Here is a 23,579-nt window from a genome sequence, read left to right on the forward strand (position 1 = left end):
AGCCATAATAATAATAATAATAATAATAATAATAATAATAATTTACATTGGGAGTTAGTGCTGGCCCATTGCACACTGTTTTTTAAATAGCATATAGCTTGATCAGCTCAGTTCTGTCTCCTTGTGCCCTCATTTCCTACTCTGGGTACAAGAGAACACACACAAATTCCTGTTTTAAAGCTGCCCGGCCACTTTTTTAAGCCAAATACCTTCTGTGCAGCCATACGTAGTGTATATCAGCACAGTGAGACAATAATATGGAGTGTAATGCCATAAACATAGCTCCCGACCTCCTCCTCTCTCATAAACACAACATGAGTCATGTCCTGTTGCCCCAGAAATCAACATCCCCACATGTTCTTACTAGGGACAACCTCTGTATTAATGAACTTGTATCTTCAATTCTTTCAAATAATAGTGAAGATATTGTACGCTTTTCAACAAAAACTTGTCGCAGAACACATTAAAAAGAAAATTAAAAGTATAAATTAGCCAATAAATATAGCAGTAGAAATTATATATTTAATCCAGGGTCTTTTAAGATAACTGAGGATCAAACGCTTGCCTGAACAGAGTTTTTATCTTCCCTTCTTCACATGCCAAGAAGACAGTCCTCCAGGTAATCTGGCCACCAGAACATCTCCTTTCCACTGGCTATCCAAAAATGGCTCTCTGGTGGCAGTTCTTACATTGCCATGATACTGCAAGAAGCCTTGGGCACAATGTAGGAGAGCTCCCCCTAGAACTCCTTCCATTGTTAGCATCAGTCCTCAGGAAAATGTGTCAATGCTGGTGAGTGTTGGAAGATCTATGGCATGGGTAGGCAAACTAAGGCCAGGGGGCCAGATCCGGCCCAATCGCCTTCTAAATCCGGCCCACGGACAATCCGGAAATCAGCTTGTTTTTACATAAGTAGAATATGTCCTTTTATTTACAATGCATCTCTGGGTTATTTGTGGGGCCTCCCTGGTGTTTTTACATGAGTAGAACATGTGCTTTTATTTAAAATGCATCTCTGGGTTATTTGTGGGGCAGAGGAATTTGTTCACTCCCCCCCCCCAAAAAAAAATACAGTCTGACAAGGTCTGAGGGACAGTGGACCAGCCCCTGCTGAAAAAGTTTGCTGACCCCTGATCTATGGCATGGACTCCTGCATTATGGCCCAGGCTTCTCTATGTTACCCTGCTAGCGATGCAAGTAGTAGTGCTTTAAAGGTTCCCTCATTACTCAGAGCCAGACTGAAGATGCTTGGTGTGCCACACACTAGGAGCCAGATGAACTCTGTAGGATTCTAGCCAGAGACTTGAGAAGAAAATGTAACTTTAAATGGGAGGATTGTTCCTGCTACTTTGAAGTGACTGATTCCCCCACCCCATGGAAGTCATCCAGCTTAGGAGAATTTATGTGAAACTTTGAAATAATTCAGCTTGAAATCCAAGGGCAGCAAAATGAAATATCCTTTCCTTGAAACATTTCCATATCATTCCAGAATATTGACTGCTCTCTAAGGCATATGTGGGTCAAGGGATAGCATGAGTCTTAATTGCAATGTATTTTACTCTAATAAGGTTGCCTTCAAGTTGTGAAATCATCAGCTGTGAACAATGAGAAAGCGATTCAAATGCAACTACTTTTACTCCTTTCCCACCATGCGTGAGTCCATCTGTTATCCGTTTGCACCTCTGGTAGCCGGTCACAAAGGCTGGTTTTCTGCTGGCCTCTCTCCACTTCATCTTTTTTATTAAGTTTATTAAAACTAGTCAGATTATACTTTTCTTATGGTGGAGGCTCCACTTGGTCCATTCATTATAGTTTCTTATCTTGGCAGGCAATCTCAATTGAAAGGCAGCTAGTCCATTATGCACATATGAAGCCCATCACTCCTCCAGCGATGGCCAATTCATCAAACATTTATCTTTTGCCCTCTGAGCAGTGCGTCAATTTGCTTGTCACTCCCCAGCCTTGGTTGTTGTGGAAGATGGGAGAAAAATTACTTTCTCTCCCCCCCCCCCGCCACCATCCGTTTCTCACTACGCTAGAAGAGTGTGCTATATACTGCCTAGCTCGTTCCATTCTCCTAGTTTTCTTTTAAAAGGGGTGGGGACTATTTACACTCTAATGCTCAAATTATAATTCAGAATGTTGCTGTTAAAGGTATAAGCACTACTATGCTGTTAACACCGCTCTTGGTTTGAATGTAATTGAACCATCATGCAGGTTCGCTGCATCCCCAAATGTAACTGCTAACACAGGGGTAGGCAACCTAAGGCCCATGGGCCACAAGCTGCCCACGGGCGTCGTTTAACCGGCCCATGAGCTGCCCGCTCAGCGAGTCCCCGCGCGCTGTGCTAAACCAGCGTGGCACGGGGACTCGCTTCTGCGGTGCCAGAAATCGCATCTGCACATACGCATGCACTGGAAATCATGTCTGCACAGACGCAGACACCGGAAATTGTGGGTGCACTTGCGCATGTGTGTGTGATCCGGCCCACGGAGTGATCTGTGCTGGAGTGAGCCGGCCCAGGTGAGGTAAACCTTGCCGACCCCTGTGCTAACATCTGAACATACAAAGGAGGTATAGTTTGACCCCACTTTTGAACTCGGAGTCCTCACATTGTTCTTCTTTTGGCTTATTATGGACCAGTGAAACCAGACGCCTTCATCTGCACCAGCTGTAATGAAACATGCCTCTCTCCTATTGGTCTCTACAGCCACACCAGGCACTATAACTTTCCAATGGTTTGACTTCAACCCCCCCCCCCCATGGTGCACTCTTCCATTGTCTCTCGAGACAGACAGATGCCAGCAAATGATAATATTATTTGTATCTTGCCCTTCCTCTGATAAGATCTAGGTGGTGCACCTAAATCCCTATCCATGTGACATGTGACAAGGGTCCACATAGTGGGGCTGTCTCCAGCGTAATGTGGCTTCCCTGCCCCCCTGACATCTATGCATTTATTCTCTTGGTTTGAACCATCGTGCAGATTTAGCTCATCCCTAAGTTTTACTGCTAACACCTGAAAATCCAAAAGAGAGAGCTGCTTAAGCCTTTGGGAGGAAGGATGGGATAAATTTGATTAATGGTGGTGATGGTGACAACAATACAGTGGTACCTCGCAAGACGAATGCCTCGTAAGACGAAAAACTCGCAAGACGAAAGAGTTTTTTGTTTTTTGGGTTGCTTCGCAAGACGGATTTCCCTATGGGCTTGCTTCGCAAGACAGAAATGTCTTGCAAGTTTGTTTCCTTTGTCTTGCAAGTTTGTTTCCTTTTTCTTGAAACCGTGCATTCAGGGGGTGCAGTTGCGACTTGACTTCGAGGAGCAACTCATAGCACGCGGTGTGGTAGCCTTTTTTGAGGTTTTTGAAGACTTTGGTGATTTTTGAAGCTTTTCCAAAATCCGTGCTTCGCAAGACGAAAAAACTTGCAGAAAGAATTAATTTCGTCTTGCGAGGTACCATTGTAATAGTAATACCTGTGCAAGTAGACTTTGTTCCAGCTTCTATGGATGGAGGCCTACATGCATAGAGTGTGCATATGCTGCTCCTGTCCAGATGTGGAACTACATGATATTGAGGGCAGGACCAGCTGCTATGACAACAGATATCACCAGGAGGAAAAACTGGGTCTTGAATCACAACTAGATATATGACCTTTTTTGTAAGGGAAGCGTAAATCCTCATCCAGAATTAAGAGTTTGAAGATCTTATAAGTTTATATTCCTTTATGTACCATATTTTTCCATCCATAAGACGCCCCCATGTATAAGACCCTTCCAAATTAAGAAAACATCCCTCAGCACTACCCATGTATAAGACGAGCCCCAATTTTAAACCTAATTTTTTGGTAAAAAAAACAAAAAACCTTAGTCTTATACATGGACAAATACGGTAGTCTAGAAATTAAAATACTCATATTGCCATGCATTACAGCTGAATGCTAGAATAAATCTTCCTAGTCTGTTTGGAAATTATAATCTAGGCATTTTCTGATGAGCTTGTTGGCAAAGAGAAAATGGCTGATGCTGACCAGTAAAGCCCAAACAAGTAAGGAAGTAGTCACACTTTGGCTGTTTGGATATCTGAATCTGTGGTGTGTATAGCAGGGATTGGGCATAATTCAGGCATATACAAACAATTCCTAAACTCTGAGTTAAGTACTTTTGGAGTCCCTAAAGCAATTTAGAACTTTGATAGAGGAAGCTGACTTAAATTTGGTTTTAAATAAACATGGCTGGATACCAGAATAAGATGGTAGCTTATTCCCACTTCTGGTGGGAGTGTCAGAGGATATAGGAGTACTGGGCACAAGAAATTTGCCTTGTTACAAAGCAAATAATTATGTCCCTCCATGACCTCTGCTGAATTTGTTTATTGATCAGAATGTAGAATTGGTAAGGCTTTTACATTTAGTAAGGAATTGCTCACCCGTTTACATTTATCAGCTGAAACAATCACAGCCAGGGTACTGGAAAGATTCTGATGTGAATCTAGAATCCTGGTGCCAAAAATTATGGTGGACAACACTGCTAGAAAAATGTGCCCCAAAAATAAAAATATTGAGAGACCAACATACATGATGCTCTTTGGGTGGTGTGTGGTGGGACTTGTGATTTCATTAATGTGGGGTAGTGTGGCAGCTTTGTTGCTTATGTGTGGCTATGGATCCAATGATACAGGACTAGATTGTGATTCTGCTTTGGTCCTCACCTTGCTGAAAGTTCAGCAAAGAGAACATTGGAAAGAGTGAAAGTGTTATAAGTGAAATAATGTCCCCTGCTGATGAATTGGTTTGATTGCACTCACCTTATGAAATTTTGGGCACCATGTCCATTAAAGGTAAAGGTACCCCTGCCCGTACGGGCCAGTCTTGACAGACTCTGGGGTTGTGCGCCCATCTCACTCAAGAGGCCAGGGGCCAGCGCTGTCCGGAGACACTTCCAGGTCACGTGGCCAGCGTGACATCGCTGCTCTGGCGAGCCAGAGCCGCACACGGAAACGCCGTTTACCTTCCCGCTGGTAAGCGGTCCCTATTTATCTACTTGCACCCGGAGGTGCTTTCGAACTGCTAGGTTGGCAGGCGCTGGGACCGAGCAGCGGGAGCGCACCCCGCCGCAGGGATTCGAACCGCCGACCTTTCGATCGGCAAGCCCTAGGCGCTGAGGCTTTAACCCACAGCGCCACCTGCGTCCACCATGTCCATTAGATGATGATAAATGTTGTGCTATTTATGTGAAAATTATTTCATGCAATCATTCTGATGAGTGTGTGTGTTTATTTTCCTATCATGAAATCTAGTCATGTGAACTTGCTCAGACTGGTAAGATGGCAGAGCTTAGTTTTGGAAACTGTTTTGGTAACCCAGTTGATAAGTGGTATAGACATCCAATCTTGTAGTCATGCATTTGTCTGAATGCTTTTTTAAAGAACACTTTAAAAATTAGAAGTGTGGACAATATCTCATTGTGTAACAGCACCATCTTTAATTTCTGGTAAGAGCTATTTGTTGTCAATAAAGAGCAAGTCGATTTCAAGGCATGTCCCATCTCTAGTTTATCTATAGTTAGCAGGAAGAAATGTGTGTGTGTAGGGGGGGGGGAGATGTCATTTGAAATGAGTGAGATATATTAAGGGGAGCATAATGTGTTCTGTTTCCAGTCAACACGCAAGTGTATATTAGTTGCATAATGAGGAAGTCTATACAAATCTATTGGTTTCTGTTCCTTCATTGTTGAAACAATACTGCTGCTGTTTCCTTTTTCTTTCTTTCTTATTTAATGCATAGTTCAAGATTACCAGTAGGCAAAAACTGCTTTTTAAAAATTTCATTGTAACCAAATCCTTTCCAAATGTTCTTCATCAGACCAGATGACTGGCATAAACAAAAGCTAGTAGACAGCAGTTAGTTACCCTGCATATTCAAAGCAAAAATTGCCACTGAAAATACCCCTTTGTGCTGAAAAATGAAACCCTTTTCCTCCAAATTATGCACGAATTATAGGATGCAGATAAACTGGGGAAAGCACTACAGATTTAATCGAAGGGCTTAAATGGGGGGGAAATGTTCCCAGAGAACTTTGTGTTCTTATTTTACTGTCTTGCATACATAGCTTCTAAGTCATCAGGAGGGAGGGAGTTCGTTTGCCTGCTCAGCACACTGTTTTTGTAAGCTAATGAGGGCAAAGCGTGAGCCATAGGCAATGATGCTGTGATATTAGCTGTGACAGGGAGCTTGATCATAATTATCTTAACGAGGATAGGGTTAATTACAGTGGAAACTTAAAGTTCTTTCTGTTGGAATCAGGCAGAGCTGAATGCGTTGTGATGTTTTGTCATTTTGATGTGACTTTGGAAATTGCATTGGAAATCTCTTGGCAACGATTGCTCTCCTCCAGGAGTGGGAGTGTGAGGCCTGCAATGAGGTAACCGAGGTGGTACCTGTAGGTGAGATAATGGGCAGCTTTCATGTCATTAGAGCAGGGACAGATCAACCTGCAATGCACTTGAGTGATGCTTATTAGCCTTCTAAACCAACTAGGGAGGACGGCTACCTGCCACTACCCCTTAAGCCCTTGGTGGTGTTCATGGTACTGAGCCTGTGCCTTGTTGCTTTTAATTCACAAAGACAGATAGAAGGTTCTTTGCTACAAACTAAGAGAGCTTACAGGCTTTCCTTGCTGCTCTTTGAGTTTTGCAGAGTTTTAATAAAAGGGATATTCCAAGAGCAGAAGCAGCCTATTCCTAATATCTAGTAAAAATATTGATGCTAATCCCTTCTGCTTGAATAGCACTTCTCTGTTGACGCTCCTAAAGTACTCTACAGACACAACTTTACAATCTGCTGGGTGCAGTGCTGTAGGCAGCTTGATCTCTGTTCAGTAACTGGGAAACTGAGGTCCATGGAAACTTTATGCATTGCCAAGGATCTCTCAGGACAATCCTGAAAACTGGATGCTTCTAACCTAGCAATGATAACGAGCCATTATTCACTTCTTCCTCGCACTCCACACCCACATATTGGAGGTCAGAACTGAGGATGGCAAAGACTGTTGTCCGATCAGAAGGTCGGTGGTTCGAATCCCTGCAACGGGGTGAGCTCCCGTTGCTCGGTCCCAGCTCCTGCCAACCTAGCAGTTCGAAAGCACGTCAAAGTGCAAGTAGATAAATAGGTACCACTCCGGCGGGAAGGTAAATGGCATTTCCGTGCGCTGCTCTGGTTCGCCAGAACCGGTTTAGGCATGCTGGCCACGTTACCCGGAAGTGTCTGCGAACAAACACAGGCTCCCATGGCCAGTAAAGCGAGATGAGCGCTGCAACCCCAGAGTCGTCTGCGACTGGACTTAATGGTCAGGGGTCCCTTTACCTTTTACATATTACATGTGAGACGCGGATGGCACTGTGGTCTAAACCACTGAGCCTTGGGCTTGCCGATCAGAAGGTCGGCGGTTCGAATCGCTGTAATGGGGTGAGCTCCCATTGCTCGGTCCCAGCTCCTGCCAACCTAGCAGTTCAAAAACATGCCAAAAAGTGCAAGTAGATTAATAGGTTCTGCTGTTGGTGTTCCGCTGCACCAGAAGCGGCTTAGTCATGCTGGCCACATGACCCGGAAAAACTGTCTGTGGAGCGGACAAACACTGGCTCCCACAGCCAGTAAAGCGAGATGAGCACCTCAACCCCAGAGTCATTCGCAACTGGACTTAACTGTCAGGGGTTCCTTTACCTTTACTTTACATATTACATGTAACATGGGGCAAGGGCTGTAGCTCAGCAGCAGAGCATGTCTCACATGCAGAAGGTCCCAGGTTCAATACAGTGGTACCTCGAGTTAAGTACTTAATTTGTTCCGGAGGTCCGTACTTAACCTGAAACTGTTCTTAACCTGAGGCACCACTTTAGCTAATGGGGCCTCCTGCTGCTGCTGCGCCGCCGGAGCACGATTTCTGTTCTCATCCTGAAGCAGAGTTCTTAACCTGAAGCACTATTTCTGGGTTAGCAGAGTCTGTAACCTGATGCGTATGTAACCTGAAGTGTATGTAACCCGAGGTACCACTGTACTTGGCTTTCCAGACAGGATTGGGAATGTCCCATGCCTGAAACTCTGGAGAACCACAACCAATGAGGGTAGACAATACTGAGCTATATGGACCACTGGTCTGGCTCAGTATAAGGTGGCTTCCTAAGCAGCTCAGATCTCTAAATATTTATGCTTGAACTGACAATTTGGGGCAGGGTGATTGGGATCAGAGAGGCATGAAGGTAGGTGAGAATGGAGCAGGGTTATTATTACACTCCTTATTCTCACTTGTAGCCTCTCCACCCCTGCCATGTGCTCTGAAAAATGGAGCTGATTAAATGGTGAAGGTGGGCAGTGCACAAAGGCTTCCTTGAAAACTGCAGGAATGAATGAACAATATGGATATGGACTGGACACCATGTACACAATGCCCCTGCTGATGACGTGGAAAGGAAAATAAACAAACAAGACCTTGTGTAACTAGAGACAGATCCAAGTAACTGCTGGTATGCATATTGTTGAAGGGGAGGGTAGCCATTGCTCTTTCACTCTAGCATGCCTTTCTGCAGCCTGAGATCACTTTGTAACCTCGTTAAGTCTGCATAGTGCCTTCTCTGTTCCATCTTGAGCCTGTTAGGAAACTGCAGGCTGTGGCTTTTTATCCTCTCCTACAACACCCTCTTGCAAACTCCAAAGTTTGCTTGCTACTCTCTGGCTTTGCGTTGGCCCTAATAAAAGGTATGGCACTTCTGTGTAGTGTGATTCCTTAAAACAAAAGGAAAGAAAAATTCCCTGTGAGAGTGACTAATGATATTACACGGCAAAAATGATCAAGCCCTAGCCAGGTGTGGAGGAGGGCTTTGCACACAATCTTCTCTGTTCCTGCCTAAAGCTTAGGCGGGCATTGTGCCCTAGCCTCTGTTTTGGAAATAAAGGGCTACCTCAATAGGCAACTCTCTATCTCTCTCACTCCTTTGTCCCACTTCATGGCATGTCATTTTGTTTTATGCCTCCCCTCCAGCAGTTTTGGATGTGTGCTTTATTCTTCTTGCCAGTTGCCAACCATTTGCAGATTCTCATGATAAGGGTATTATATTTGCATAACACAACTCATGAACAATGTGCATTTCGAGGCTGACACAGACCAGAGCCCCAGCAATGCATACTCACAAAGGGCCTATTAGCGTCCCATAAGGCTCTGTGGTGTTGACAGGGTGGTGGCCTTTTTTGAACTCCCTTTGGCAAGCGGAAAGACTTTTTTTCTTTTTAAAGCAATAAACTGAAGATTGGACATAATCCACTACTAACTATTTATATGGAGAGAGCATTTAAATGGGCACTGCCAGTTAGGCTTTATTATGAACCTAAAGTTAACAATCATAACCACACAATCTGTTTATTGCTTCTTCTCCTGTGCAGCTTACAGAGGAGTGTGAGGTCAGGATCATTTAGAGCAGCAGTTTCTCCTGCCCCATGGACCATTTGAGGGACTTAACATTTGGGGAAGGTTTTTTTTTTTGGGGGGGGGGATGCCGTGACACTGGAGCACAAACAGATTCATTTCCCCCACAATCTGATACGGCAGCATTCAGTTACATGCTTTCCATTGCTTTTTACTTCCTTTCAGAATGGATTGGCGGGGGCGCCAGAAATTGCAGCTTAATGTATGTTCCAGCAAAACCAGTAGAAAGTACAATGGTACCTCAGGTTACATACGCTTCAGGTTACATACGCTTCAGGTTACAGACTCTGCTAACCCAGAAATATTACCTCGGGTTTAGAACTTTGCTTCAGGATAAGAACAGAAATCGTGCAGTGGTGGCGCAGCGGCAGCAGGAGGCCCCATTAGCTAAAGTGGTGCTTCAGGTTAAGAACAGTTTCAGGTTAAGAACAGACCTCCAGAACGAATTAAGTTCTTAACCCGAGGTACTACTGTATAGCACCCAACTCCCTTTTTGTCCAAGTACGTTGCGCCCACTTGCAACCTTTTTCAGTTTTTCGAGCAGGCTAGTATGGGCTCTATGAGGGCCACTCAAGCTCCTTTCTCACTCAGCAGATGAGCTCAGTATTAATAAATAAATAAAAGGCTGATAAATGTATTTAGAATGTGCCTACTGCATGCAGCAATCAGTGGAAACAGGTGCACTTGCATTATTTGGGCCGCCTGAAACAATGGCCAGGCTGTGCTCAGGTGAGGAGCAAATGGAGATGGGGGTCTGTGGCAAAAGGGAACAGCCCATGAAATGCTACCACACATGTGGCAAAACCCCCACCCCCCCAAATGCAGTAGGGAGCTTTCGTACCAGAAGTTACTGCAGATGTATAACAGGTTGTTCTTTATTATTAGATTTTTCTACGCTAAAGGGAAATCTCAGTTAAATGGGGCAGAAGTATGGTGACGATGTAATGTGGGTGGTGCAAAAAATAAAATAAAAAACGTGTGCATGAATAGCTCCGATTCCACAATAAACTCCCATCTGAAAGCACCCTTTGTAATTCACATCAGATTCGAACCTCCAGAGTAGAGTAAGGTTACCAGATGTCCCCGTTTCCTGGTGACAGTCCCCAAATTTACAAATCAGTCCCCATACAAATCAGTCCCCATACAAAATCCATTGAAGTTGAAAACTGTCCCCGGATTCATTGAAAAAAAATCTGGTAACCTTAGAGTAGAGGACTGCTGAGAAGCATGGAGTTTCTCTGGTTATTTATAGTTAACACTGTGGTGTCCTTGAACCGTAGCATGAAGGTCACATGTTTTCTTTCCTACAAAGGACTTTTCATTCCATTCTTTTATTACAGGGCTATAAGTTTCAGATAAGACAATTTCATCTAACCTACCCCTGCCAGGTTTAAATTTTTGAATTGGGTGGATAAATATTTGTTATTTCCCCCCACAGCATGCCTGTTATATGCCTGCAGTAGAGCATATCTCATGCAGACCTTGAAGAAGGGTGTTAAAGAGGGAGGGAATAATTCCCTTTAGTATAAATGTCATTGGACAGTGAATAAATAGTGTAGACTTGCATCTCCCTTATTCATCACATTTTATAAAATAGTGAGGAGATAAAGTGATGATCCTCACCACTGGTAGGCATACTAGCTCAGCTGTCAAGTCATGCAACCTCAGCATATCTCTAGGTGTCTGGTAGGTGAATGAGCTGTGAATGTGTGTGTCTTTGTGTATGCTCCATATACCATGCCCATCTTAGGTGATTAATGTGAAGATTCCCCCACCCATTTCTGTAAGAACTTGCAAAGCTACGAAATTAAGAGTTAAAACTGAAACAGTGGCCCAGCAAAGTGACAAAGCCAGACTTTTTAATTCCTTCCTCCTAGCTTTCCTAATTGGCTGCCAAATTTCTACAAATGTCTATGTGTTTACAACCCGAGGAGCTGTGCTTCCATGCTGAAAAGATTTTGCTTGTTACTTTTAAATCTCAGTGTTTTGTGTGTGTCTGTGTGTTTTGTGGGCAGGCACGGGCCATCATTGTAAAAAATAATAATTTTTGCTGTATCTGGGTGATACAGGGCACTTTAGCATTTTATCTTTTGTGCTTGAAAAAACAACCACCACAACGAAAAACTCTAGACAGAGAAAATTCTGTGGTTAATAAAATAAAAATCACAAAAGGAAAAGGAAAAACTTCCCATAATATCCCCCCCTCCTGCAGTTTTATATATAGGGTAGCTGCTGAGAACAATTCTTGAAGTTGTATTTATTATTGTTAGTGGGGTATGATATTTCATGGCAGAAATGATGGATGACAACTTAAATTTGTGTCCAGGGAATGAAGGTGAACTGTGACAGAGTTATTTATCTTGGGAATGGAGGTTAGGGTCAGGCGAGGCTGGGTGCCTGAAGGCACAAGACATTGACAAATTCATCCTGCAGGCCTCATATCTGAAGCCTTTTGTTTTGGATCCTGGCTACTCACTAAGTGACCCCCATCCTTCATTCTGCCAGCCTGCGAAGAAGGATGTGTTGCTGTACCGACACTCCCCTTGCCACTAATTCTTGTCATTCAGTCTCCTGACAGGACTAAAGCAAAACTCTTCCCGCTCCTTGAAAGGGAAGGTTAAAATATTTATTTCAGCTCATAATGGCCTCCCTGATTTACTGGAGTATCATTTTTCCTGTTGCCTTTGTCGTTGCAGGTCACTGGAAGGACTGGAGACATTTAGCGGCTTGGAAGAGCTGATCTTGGACAACAATCTCCTCCGGAATGACCTCCGGTTACCCAGGTTACCACACCTCCATACCCTGATGCTGAACAAGAACCAAATATCCTTCCAAAAGAGAGGGTGGGGAGGGAAGAGGAGAAAGGCCCTGCCAAATGTCGAATAATCCTTATGTGTCAGCCAAATTAAAGTATGTAAAATGTCGCTCGTTTGCAGACAAAGCATCCTCTCCCTTTCTCTTGTCACTCAGAATACTTCAAAGTAATTTATTACAGGTCATTCATAAGCGAAATGCCTCGCTATATCTTCCTGTTGCTCCATTTTTTAGTGCGAGCCCTAAGTTTATGGCTCTGAAGGAATCTTTGTCAATAGACTGAGAGGTGGAAATAGCAGCCAGTTTTGCGCTTCTTAACAGAACCCAGCCTGCTTGGGTTCTGTGGCAGGCTGACCTCTAGTGGAATACTGTGTGCAGTGAAACAAGATTAAAACATTAGGTTGGCTTTTTTTCACATGCACATAGAATGCTTCTTAAAGAAAATATACATCTTCTTTAATTTGGCAGCAGCAATCACTTGACGGGAGCCGATAGGGCCGTGTTAGCTATTAGGCTAGAAAGGGTCAAGAATAGTTTCCCACCCTTTTCTGTTTTGTGAGTAACACTGATTGCCAGAGTGTAGCAGTGTGGTTGTTACTTCTTGTGCTGGGCTCTTTTAAAACATTGAGACACCCTAAGAGTGGCAGCTGTTCCCTTATAGCACAAACACCATTGTTGCTCGGTATTACTGGAAATGCTGGTGGTCTGCACTGCAGGACAGGCAGCAGCGAAGCCATGCAATGTTGCATGCTGAGACTGAGCTGAAAATATCAGTTCAGTTTTATCTTAATTTTCATTGTTTTCAAAAGATATTTCTCTGTGTTTTGTCCAACTCCTGGATGCAAAGAGGGTGGGGGCAAAGATGTGTGTTAGCAGCTCTCTTCTCAGCCAAGTCTAATACTTTGCCCAAGTAATCAGCCACCATACCCAGGAAGCCTGGCTTTAAAAGAATGGGCTTGGAAGCCTTTGAGTGGCCTGTCGCTAGTAAGGATTGATTGGCAAATTTTTAAGCAGAGAATGACTATCCTTAGGCAAGTCAAAGGTCTTAATGACAGTTAAGTTCCTGTAAATTAATCAAGTATTTTACACATACACTCTCATGTAGCCTTCACAAACCTGTTACTTGCCAGATGTTTTGGACTACAACTCCCATCAGCCTCTGTGTTGGCTGGGACTGATGGGAGTTGCTGGGCAAAGCATGTGGAGAGTGGCAGGTTGGTGAAGCTGCTCTGGTGGTGCTGATTTGTTAACATACTCATAAAAGTAATTATTTAGAGCTGCGGACAAACACCGGCTCCCTCAGCCAGTAAAGCGTGATGTGTGCCACAACCCCAGAGTCATTTGCGACTGGACTTAACTGTCAGGGGTCCTTTACCTTTACCTTTTTTAATTTGAATGGTGGCATTGTGGCCTCTCTTATTTTGGCAGGACCTATGTTTTATCTGTATAGCTGTGCTTTTAGGTTTTTGTTGTTATTTGGTTTTAATGTCTTCAACATCACCACCACTCTTGCAAATGGCTCCCTCTTTCTCCCCATAGTCTGTGTTCACACCCTCTAAGCACCAATTTGCTCTTGTATTGTTGGGAATGTTGGAAATGAAGTTGGAAATGTGACATGTGAATGAGCCCGATATATGTGTCTTCCATGTAGAATCAAGTAATTTGTTGTTGTTTAGTCATTTAGTCGTGTCCGACTCTTCGTGACCCCATGGACCAGAGCACACCAGGCACTTCTGTCTTCTGCTGCCTCCCGCAGTTTGGTCAAACTCATGCTGGTAGTTTCGAGAACACTATCCAACCATCTCGTCCTCTGTCGTCCCCTTCTCCTTGTGGCCTCCATCTTTCCCAACATCAGGGTCTTTTCCAGGGAGTCTTCTCTTCTCATGAGGTGGCCAAAGTATTGGAGCCTCAGCTTCATGATCTGTCCTGAGCATGCTCTTGTATTAGTGGGTATGAATCGAGAAGCAGCAGAGGGAAGTGATTTAACCCTTTTCCCATGAGCCATTTGCCCACGAAAGATCATCCACCCCACTCTGCTTTTCTCCCTGTGGTTGAAAAGATGTGGGCCAGCATCTTTTCCCCTCTTAGTGGACTGAACAACTATCCTGGGAAGGGCAATAGTTGACAGAACAATGGGCCTTGGGGGGGGGGAAGGATTAAGTCTAATGCTGTTCTGACTAAATCTGGAGCACTGTGGCTGAATTAAAATGGAAAAACTGAGCTGTTCCTATGCTTCATTCATCCTGCTTCATGTGTTGTTTTGCCCAGTATCTGAAAAATGAGGGTGGGGGTGGAATCCTACCACAAGCATTATGCTGTATATGATAAGTCTCCCATTTGCTTGTTGGCTGCTGCAAATAAGATGCAAATTGGAGTGCATGTAGCGAAGGGAAGGTCTTAAAGGGCAAAAGTTCTGTTTCTATCCTGTGGTGATACCCTTGCCCTTCAGTTATTGAGGTGAAGAAATGGGGTACATTCCATCTGCAAGAGATAACAAAGATAACAGGAAAACATAAATCAATGCTGGAGACAAGCAACATAAAAGAACTGAGCATTTAAGATAGCCACATAATAATTGTTGCACACAACTCCAGGCATGGGAGAGTAAAAGAGTGAATTGTTCGTTTAAACCAGTAATTTGTTCCATTGTTTATTTATTGATACATGCAATTTATAGGCTGCCCTTTAGCTGAAGTTCTTTGGGCTGCTTACAGGCATTAAAACAAGCAAAATTATAATAAAGTAGTAAAATACAGCTAATGCAGGATCGCCATAAACTAACAAGAATCAGTTTAAAAGAGAAAACAGAGAAAATGAGAATTTGCAGCACTAAATCAATTAGAACAAAGGGCAGAGAAACAAAGAGTAAGAAGCAGAGCGGCTTGAATGTGCCCTTCACCTTTTGCCAATTGGCATGAGGTATGAGCACACCTTGCCTCCTCATGATGCTGATCCCCATTTGTGAGCCTTCATTATGGGATTTCTCAGGCTAGTTTTATGCCAGTTTTTTTTTTTTTTTAACCTGACATGTTACTAGTGCTATTCATGTCACGTGCACCAGCAGTGTGGCAATGTTTGGGTGGGAATGGCTTTCAGCCTGCACAACCAATTTGGCATCCTTTCCCCATACCTTTCTTCCATGCCCCATCTTCAATTTTTATGGTGGATCTGTGGGAACCAAAATTTCCCGGTTTTCACTTGCCTTCCAAATTCTAGATGCAAAGCAGGACTCTTAAGGAACTGAACAAGGAGTTCCAAAGAACCTGGGTTTATGTTTCTTCTTAAAGGGTCTGGGGGGCGGCGGCTTTGAAGTCTTTAAGTTAGCACCCATAACACAGTGCCAGATTTAGGAAGGTTCTCTTTTTTTTTTTTATAATAATTTTTATTAATTTCCACACATATAATAAAGAACAATATAAAACAGTATCACATCATACTCATCGGTTCTTACCCTTCTTTCTTTGACTTCCCCATACCTCCCCATCCCTGCATCCTTGTTTAATAATTCTTTAGCAACCCTTAAGTCCATTGTCTTAGTTCCCTTTCGTAAAAGTTTCTTAAGTTTTTTTGTTTACTGCTGCAATTCTTTACTTCTTACCCCCTGACATCCTAACATTCCTCAATTTTGCAATTATTTTTAAGATATATTTTGAAGTTCTTCCAGTCCTCTTCCATTGTCTCTTTCCCCCGGTCCCGGATTCTGCCCGTCATCTCGGCCAGTCCCATAAAGTCGATCACCTTTGTTTGCCATTCTTCCAGAGTAGGTAGTTCTTGCGTCTTCCAATACTTTGCCAGTAGAATTCTTGCTGCTGTAGTGGCATACATAAAGAAAGTCCTATCCTTCCTTAACACCGCTTGGCCCACCATGCCCAAGAGAAAAGCCTCTGGTTTCTTAGGAAAAGTCCACTTAAGGACCTTCTTAATTTCATTATAGATCATTTCCCAGAAAGCTTTAACCTTTGGGCAGGTCCACCAAAGGTGGTAGAAAGTGCCTTCAGTCTCATTACATTTCCAACACTTATTATTAGGCAAATGATAAATTTTTGCAAGCTTGACTGGGGTCATGTACCACCGGTAGATCATTTTCATAATATTTTCTCTTAATGCATTACATGCAGTAAATTTAATACCGGTGGTCCATAACTGTTCCCAGTCAGCAAACATAATATCATGACCGATATCTTGTGCCCATTTAATCATAGCTGATTTCACCGTTTCATCCTGTGTATTCCATTTTAGCAGCAAGTTATACATTTTTGATAAGTTCTTAGTATTGGGTTCCAACAATTCTGTTTCTAATTTTGACTTCTCTTTCTGAAATCCTATTTTCCTGTCCTGTTTAAACGTCTCATTTATTTGATGGTAGTGCAACCAATCTCGGACCTTAGGCTTTAGTTTCTCATAACTCTGAAGTTTCACCCTTTCACCATCGTATTCTAAAATCTCATGATATTTTGGCCATTTAGAATCCATATTAAGCTTTTTTACTTCCCTAGCTTCCATTGGTGACACCCACCTAGGGGTTTTACTTTCCAACAAATCTTTGTATCTAATCCAAACGTTATACAATGCTTTCCTTACAATATGGTTTTTAAAGCTTTTATACACCTTTACCTTGTCGTACCATAAGTATGCATGCCAACCAAAACTATTATCGTACCCTTCCAGATCCAAAATGTCAGTATTCTCAAGAAGTAGCCAGTGTTTCAACCAGCAGAAAGCTGCTGATTCATAATAAAGTCTTAAGTCCGGCAGGGCAAACCCCCCTCTATCCTTTGCGTCAGTTAAAATCTTAAATTTAATTCTGGGCTTTTTGCCCTGCCAGACAAATTTTGATATATCTTTCTGCCACTTCTTGAAGCATTCCATCTTGTCCACAATCTGCAACGTCTGGAATAAAAACAACATTCTAGGCAATACATTCATCTTAATAGTAGCGATTCGGCCTAGCAAGGAAAGTTTCAGCCTTGACCATATTTCCAGATCTTTTTTAACTTCTGACCAACATTTTTCATAATTGTCCTTAAATAAGTTCACATTCTTGGATGTTAAGTTTACCCCCAGGTATTTTACCCTTTTTGTTATCTCCAAGCCTGTTTCATTCTGAAAACTCTCTCTTTCTTCCATTGTTAAATTTTTTTCCAACACTTTCGTTTTTTGTCTATTCAATTTAAAACCTGCTACTCGACCAAATATATCAATTAATTCTAATACTCTTTTAGTACTAGTATCTGGCTGTTGTAAAGTCAATACTAGATCATCTGCAAATGCTCTTAATTTATAATGTCTAACTCCGACCTGAACTCCTTTAACCAACTGGTCCTTTCTAATCATGTTTAACAATACCTCCAGGACTGATATAAAAAGCAAAGGGGATATTGGGCAACCCTGTCGTGTACCTTTTTCTATAGGTATTTCTTCTGTTACCACATTATTTACAATTAATTTGGCCTTTTGTTGAGAATATATTGCACCTATACCGTTTTCAAAACCTTGGCCTACCCCCATCCCTTGGAGATTCTTTTTCATAAAAGTCCAACAAATGTTGTCAAAGGCTTTCTCCGCATCCACAAAAATCAAAACTGCTTTCCTATTAATGTCAACATCCAGCAGCTCCAAAATATCTATAATGTTTCTCACATTGTCTGACATATGTCTACCTGGGAGAAAGCCTGTTTGGTCCTTATGAATCTCTTCTGCTAAAACTCTTTTCAATCTTTTTGCCAAAATGTCTGCAAAAATTTTGTAATCCACATTGAGTAAAGATATAGGGCGGTAGTTTTTAACCTGGTTCTTCTCAGTCTCTGTTTTCGGTATAAGTGAGATGAAAGCCTCTTTCCACGATTCAGGTGCCTTTTTCCCCTTCAAAATTTCATTGCAAACTTCCTTCAATGGTTGTGTCAGCCATTCTTTCAACATTTTGTAGTATTTGGCCGTCAGGCCATCTGGTCCTGGTGATTTTCCCAATTTCATATTTTGAATGGCACCCTCTATTTCTTGTTCTGTTATTTCCTCATTTAAGATCCTTTTACTTTGTTCTGAGATTTTTGGTAAACCGTATTTTCTGATGAATTCTTCTATTTCTTGCTCGTTGATTGGCCCTTGTGCATACAATTTCTTAAAAAAGCTTTGAAAACAATTGTTGATCTCATTGGGTTTATGGATAATTTTTCCATCCATTTCTAAACTTGTTACAGTGTTCATTTTCTGCCTTTTTTTCAATTGCCATGACAGAAGTTTCCCACATTTATCCGCTGATTCAAAAGTTCTTTGTCTCATTTGCCTTATCTTCCATTCTATTTGTTGGTTCATAAGCTCCATGTACTGCATCTGATAGAACTTTATTTCTCTCAAAATCTCATGGGATTTAGGTTTAGACCTCAACTTCTTCTCTCCTTCTTTTATTTTTTCTAAAATTTTTTCCTTCTTCTCATTTTGTTGCTTCCTCTTAATAGAATTTTGTTGAATTAGGAAACCTCGCATCACGGCTTTACTTGCGTCCCAAATTATTCTTTTTTCCACATCTGTTTTCCTGTTGATCTCAAAGTAATCTTTTAATGTTTTAAGGGCCTTCTTGTGGATCTCTTCATCCTTAAATAGGGTGTCATTCATTCTCCATCTAAAGGATCCAGTTGTTGTTAGTTTCATCTCCATCTTCACCGCATTATGGTCGGAGCACGTTTTTGGACATATTTCTACTTTTTTTGTTCTTGGCGCCAGACTACTAGAAATCCAGATTTGGTCTATTCTTGTCCATGTCATTTTTGCTTCAGAAAAGAAGGTTCCCTCTCTCTCTAGAGGATTCTTTATTCTCCAAATATCAATCAAGTCCATTGTTTCAGTCATTTCGAAAAAGATCTTTGGTAGTCTCCCTTCTTTTGAAATCACTTGTCTCTGTGCTTTATCCATGTTTGTTGAGACAACTCCATTCATGTCTCCCATCATTAGGATTTTATAGTCTAAAAAGTCAACTAATGTCTCATGCAACTTCCTAAAGAATTCGGCCTTCCCTTCATTTGGGGCATAAACTCCCACAATTAATATCTTTTCTCCTTGAATTTGTATTTCAATTGCCAGGTATCTTCCTTGTTCATCTTTAAATATCAATTTTGGAGCCAACTTTTCCTTTGCATAGATCACCACACCTCTTTTCTTTACTTTGTCTGATGAGATAAATTCTTGACCAAGTCTCTTATTTATCAGTAATTTCCTATGTATCCTGGCAATATGGGTTTCTTGCAAACATATTATATCTAATTGTTCTTTCTTCAAAATGTGAAAAACCTGTCGTCTTTTCCGAGGAAGGTTCAGACGGTTACAGTTCCAACTAAGGAGTTGCAGAGACATTTTGTATTTAGGTAGCTGTTCCTCCAACTGCTCCAAGCTTCTGCTCTTCCTCCGATGGTGGTAGTGAAAGTCCAAATGACAAATTTGCTATATCAGGTGGTTCCCTCTCCTCCACGGTTCCTTTCTGCAGATCCTCCAGGTACTTCTCCAGAAATTGTTCTTTGTCCTGAATTGTTTTTATTCTAATCTTCCTTCCTTTGAAGTTAAAGGACAATCCTTGTGGAAACTCCCATCTGAATGGTATAGTGTTTTTCTTCAGCAGGTCTACTAAGCTTTTGTAATATGTTCTCACCTCTAAAATGTATTTAGGAATGTCCTTGAAAATCTGTATCTGACAATTTTGGATCACCAATGCCTTTTGATAATGCAAATTCAATATTCTATCTCTTTCTTCTTTTGATCTCAGTGTAATTAGACAGTCCCTTGGTTTTTTATCCTGCCTTCTACCCAGTCGAAAGGCTGATATTATCTCAAGTTCCTCATCTTCCTCCCATTCCTCCTGCCAAAAAGTTATGATGTTCTCTGTAAGAAATTTCACAAGGTTGTCCCCTTCCCCTTCAGGCACCAATCTAAATTTTAAATTCTTCTCTTTACGTTGAAGTTCCAGTAAGGAGAGGGCTGCATCATGCTCATTCACTTTTTTAATAATAGGCCCAAATTTTTCCCTTGTCTCTTCAGCCGTTATTTTTGCACTTTCTGCAATCTTTCGTGTTTCTGAACTTTCCTGAATTAATCTATTTATAGAATCTGTGTTCGATGTAACACTAGCTGTATTCACATCCAACCTTGTTGTCAACTCTGTTAATTTTTTAGAATTCTCTGTCGATAGCTTTGTCAATGCTTCCAGGGATTGATTTATTTTAAGTAGTGCCTGAGTCATAGGATCCATAGAAGCTGGTGTTTTTTCCTGCACAGCTGCAGTTCCTGATATAGAGGCCCTTTTCTTGTGAGATTGTTTTGCTTTCTGCCTTGTTACTATCTCTTCTGTAGGGGCACTCATATCCTCAAGGTCGTTTTCACAGAGTTGATTCCCAAGTGGAAAATCCCACTGTTACTTTTCCAAGTGCAACAGTTTCACATAGAACCCTCTAGAGGGAGCATTCAATTGTATCCAAATGGCAAAGATAGAAGAAAACAAAGAGGCAAGGAAGTATAACAGTAGCCAGAAGTTTCCAATATCCAAATTGTAATGTCTCTATTTTCTATGTGGCCAAAATGCAACAAAGTACGTCTAAGGTCCGGTAACTTTGTTACAAACAAGTCCCCACTTCTCAAAGTTTGACAGTCCACGTCCCGGTGTCTTGTTTGGGCAGCCCGACCCCGGGGGATTTGGCAATGGAAGGTCTTAATTTTCCATTAATTTTCCAGCAGGTTAACAACGTTCCAATCCCTTCCCCCCTTCTCCTGCCAATCTGGGGGGAGGTTTTAAGTCCGATGTCAGTTTGACAGCTTAAAAAAATTAGAAAGATTCCCTTTAAGTGCAGCTTGATTTTCGTTGCTTTATCTCTTCTGCAGTTCCGGGGAGGCAGACTTCCTTAATTTTTGCCTTTCCCGTTTTCAGCCAAATTTTTTTTTCTTTTTAATGTCCCGTTACTTTTTCAATCTTACTCACGGGTGTTGTAGTCAAATTCCAATTGCAGGAAGGAATCGGCGCTCTCCGCTCATGGCGACGCGGCTTCACTCCGCTAGCTGGGTGACGACTCTCAGCACCGCGCTTACCCCGATGCCGCTCAGAAGCCTTTAAAAAGGCTCCCTCACAGTACCGGGGGGCGCAAAGGGTGCCCACCGAATCTCCTTTTAGGGGTCTCCCGCTTGCCGTAGCGGTGAGACCCAAACTAACGGAGCAGTCCTGCCTCGGAGCTCGAGGCTCGGACCACCATTAAGCGCTGGCGCCGACCGGAAGTCTCGATTTAGGAAGGTTCTCAAGCCTTTGGAAACTGTGCACTAGACACTCTTGTATGTACATTTTGACACAAAAGCCCAAACTTTTAAAAGTCCAGCTCTGGTTGCAGAAAGCGTGTTCTCCTTCATGGAGAGCACGTGTTGTGGTGGGGGCCGCCAGGACACTCCAAAGTTGGGGGGCGGGCTAATTGATCGTTGGCCACTGATGCGATTGGGGCTTCCCTTGTTGTTGGGAAGAAGTTAATGTTGCCATTTATTGATTGACAGCCAGAAATAGTAAAACTCCTTGCACGAGGCTAGGGCTTCCTCTTTTCGCCCGTGCATTGGATTTGGTTGGTTGAGGGGCATGGATTGGCTGTGCCTGCCCCTCTAATGCTGCTGCTGCAAGGGATTCCGTTAAAGGAATTGGGAGCTAACTATTGCTTGTCCACTCTGACAAGGGGGCTCGGGCCATAGCAATGAGCTCCTGGTTGCATTTGGGGTGAGGGCAGGTTCCCTGCTCCGCGTGACCCCCAAGTGTATTCCCCCATTCTGACTTTCGCATCGTGCGGAATGTCTATCTGTCCCCCATGGTGGGGGCAGATAGTCGCAACCAATGCCTACGCAACCACTCACAAATTTGTATTTTAATAAACTTGTGGCCAAAATTATGCCAAAAATCTTAAACAAAAATTTCTGTGTGATGTGTGAGTTATTGGGGTGGACCTGGGGACCTCGACACGCAAATACTTGTGGTACTTCTTTCTTTCTTTCTTTCTTTCTTTCTTTCTTTCTTTCTTTCTTGAGCAACCTAGAACTGGACTACAAATCCTTTATAGCCTGTTTTGGGAGTTGTGTGTATGTTTGTAGTGGATGCATTAAATCAACTTCAATGTAAGATTTCATGTGGTCGCTCTACCACTTTAATGGCAGGTTTTACTGTTTCCTTCCACTCTGAAGTTGTGTGTGTTATAAACTGTGGAGCAGGAATACCAGCGGGTTCCTGGTAACATTTGATCAAGCATTTGTGCCTATGTACCAATTAATGCCGCAGTGCCACCAAAAGCACTTTTATTCTTTCTGGTGCATTTGGGCTGCTGTCATTTAACTCCATTTTAAATCTCATTTTTCCTAGGAACTGTAATACATTTAGTGATGAATGTACTGTGAAAGTAACTGCTGCTTGTTGCCATGTTGGAAAAGTTTCATGGCTTTAGCAATCACTAACCATTTCCCCATCCGACATCCATCATTTTGTCAAAGTTTTTAATGTGTTGCAGAGAGTCATCTAGAAAAGAAGAAAAGAGGAGGAAGAAATAATGAAGGAGGGGGACCCAAGACCTTTCATTTTATGCCAAAAAATGACTTGGATGTAGTCCCCTTTCTGCTAGCACCAATTAATGTTACATTTTCCCACATATAGTATGGGTCATGTGTGTGTGTGTGTGTGTGTGTGTGTGTGTAAATGGAGTTATTTAACAGTCTTCTTTTTGTTACTGAATCCTTAACTCATAATCTTGAGTACATAACAGAACTGGAAAGCCTGCTGGATCATCTGGTTGAAGCAGTGCCTTCCTTGGAGTACCTGAGTTTGCTTGGAAATACAGCATGCCCAAATGAACTAGTCTGCAAAGACAAGGATGAAGGAGACTATCAGAGGTACAGGTTAGTATCTTGGATTATACATGCATTACTTTCAATTGTAAAATATTTAGTATTGTATTCAGCTAACCTCTGCTCCGAGTAGTAGACCCACTGAAATTAATGGATCAAGGTTGTCACAGTCATTTACAGTAAGCCTACAACTTGTGCACATTCAGCTTTACAGTACATGCGTGGCAAAATAAAAAATAAAAAGAGGGTGGAGTTTCAGGGAAAATGACAGCGGTAATCCCACCCATCATTGAACCCAGTGGGTTTTGTTTATACACAATGGAATGTAACCCCCATGTAAGTTATGGGCCTGCTGTCCTTTGTTTGGTCTACTCTGAGTAAAAGATAGTTGATTACAACCTTCAACCAACTTTAAATGGCTGCTGAAGTAAAAACTAAGAGCTGT

At 42.3% G+C, this 23,579-nt stretch overlaps 1 protein-coding gene across 1 annotated transcript in view; it reads left to right on the forward strand.

Moving 5' to 3' along the window:
* LRMDA (leucine rich melanocyte differentiation associated) overlaps positions 1–23,579 on the forward strand; it is a 744,858-nt gene that overhangs the window by 387,525 nt on the left and 333,754 nt on the right. The window contains 2 exon segments of the mRNA XM_079977056.1: positions 12,175–12,307; positions 23,055–23,185. Coding sequence (XP_079833182.1) covers positions 12,175–12,307; positions 23,055–23,185 — 264 coding nt within the window.

This window comes from Podarcis cretensis (genome assembly GCF_951804945.1).
Source record: "Podarcis cretensis genome assembly, chromosome: 5".
Taxonomy (NCBI): domain Eukaryota; kingdom Metazoa; phylum Chordata; class Lepidosauria; order Squamata; family Lacertidae; genus Podarcis; species Podarcis cretensis.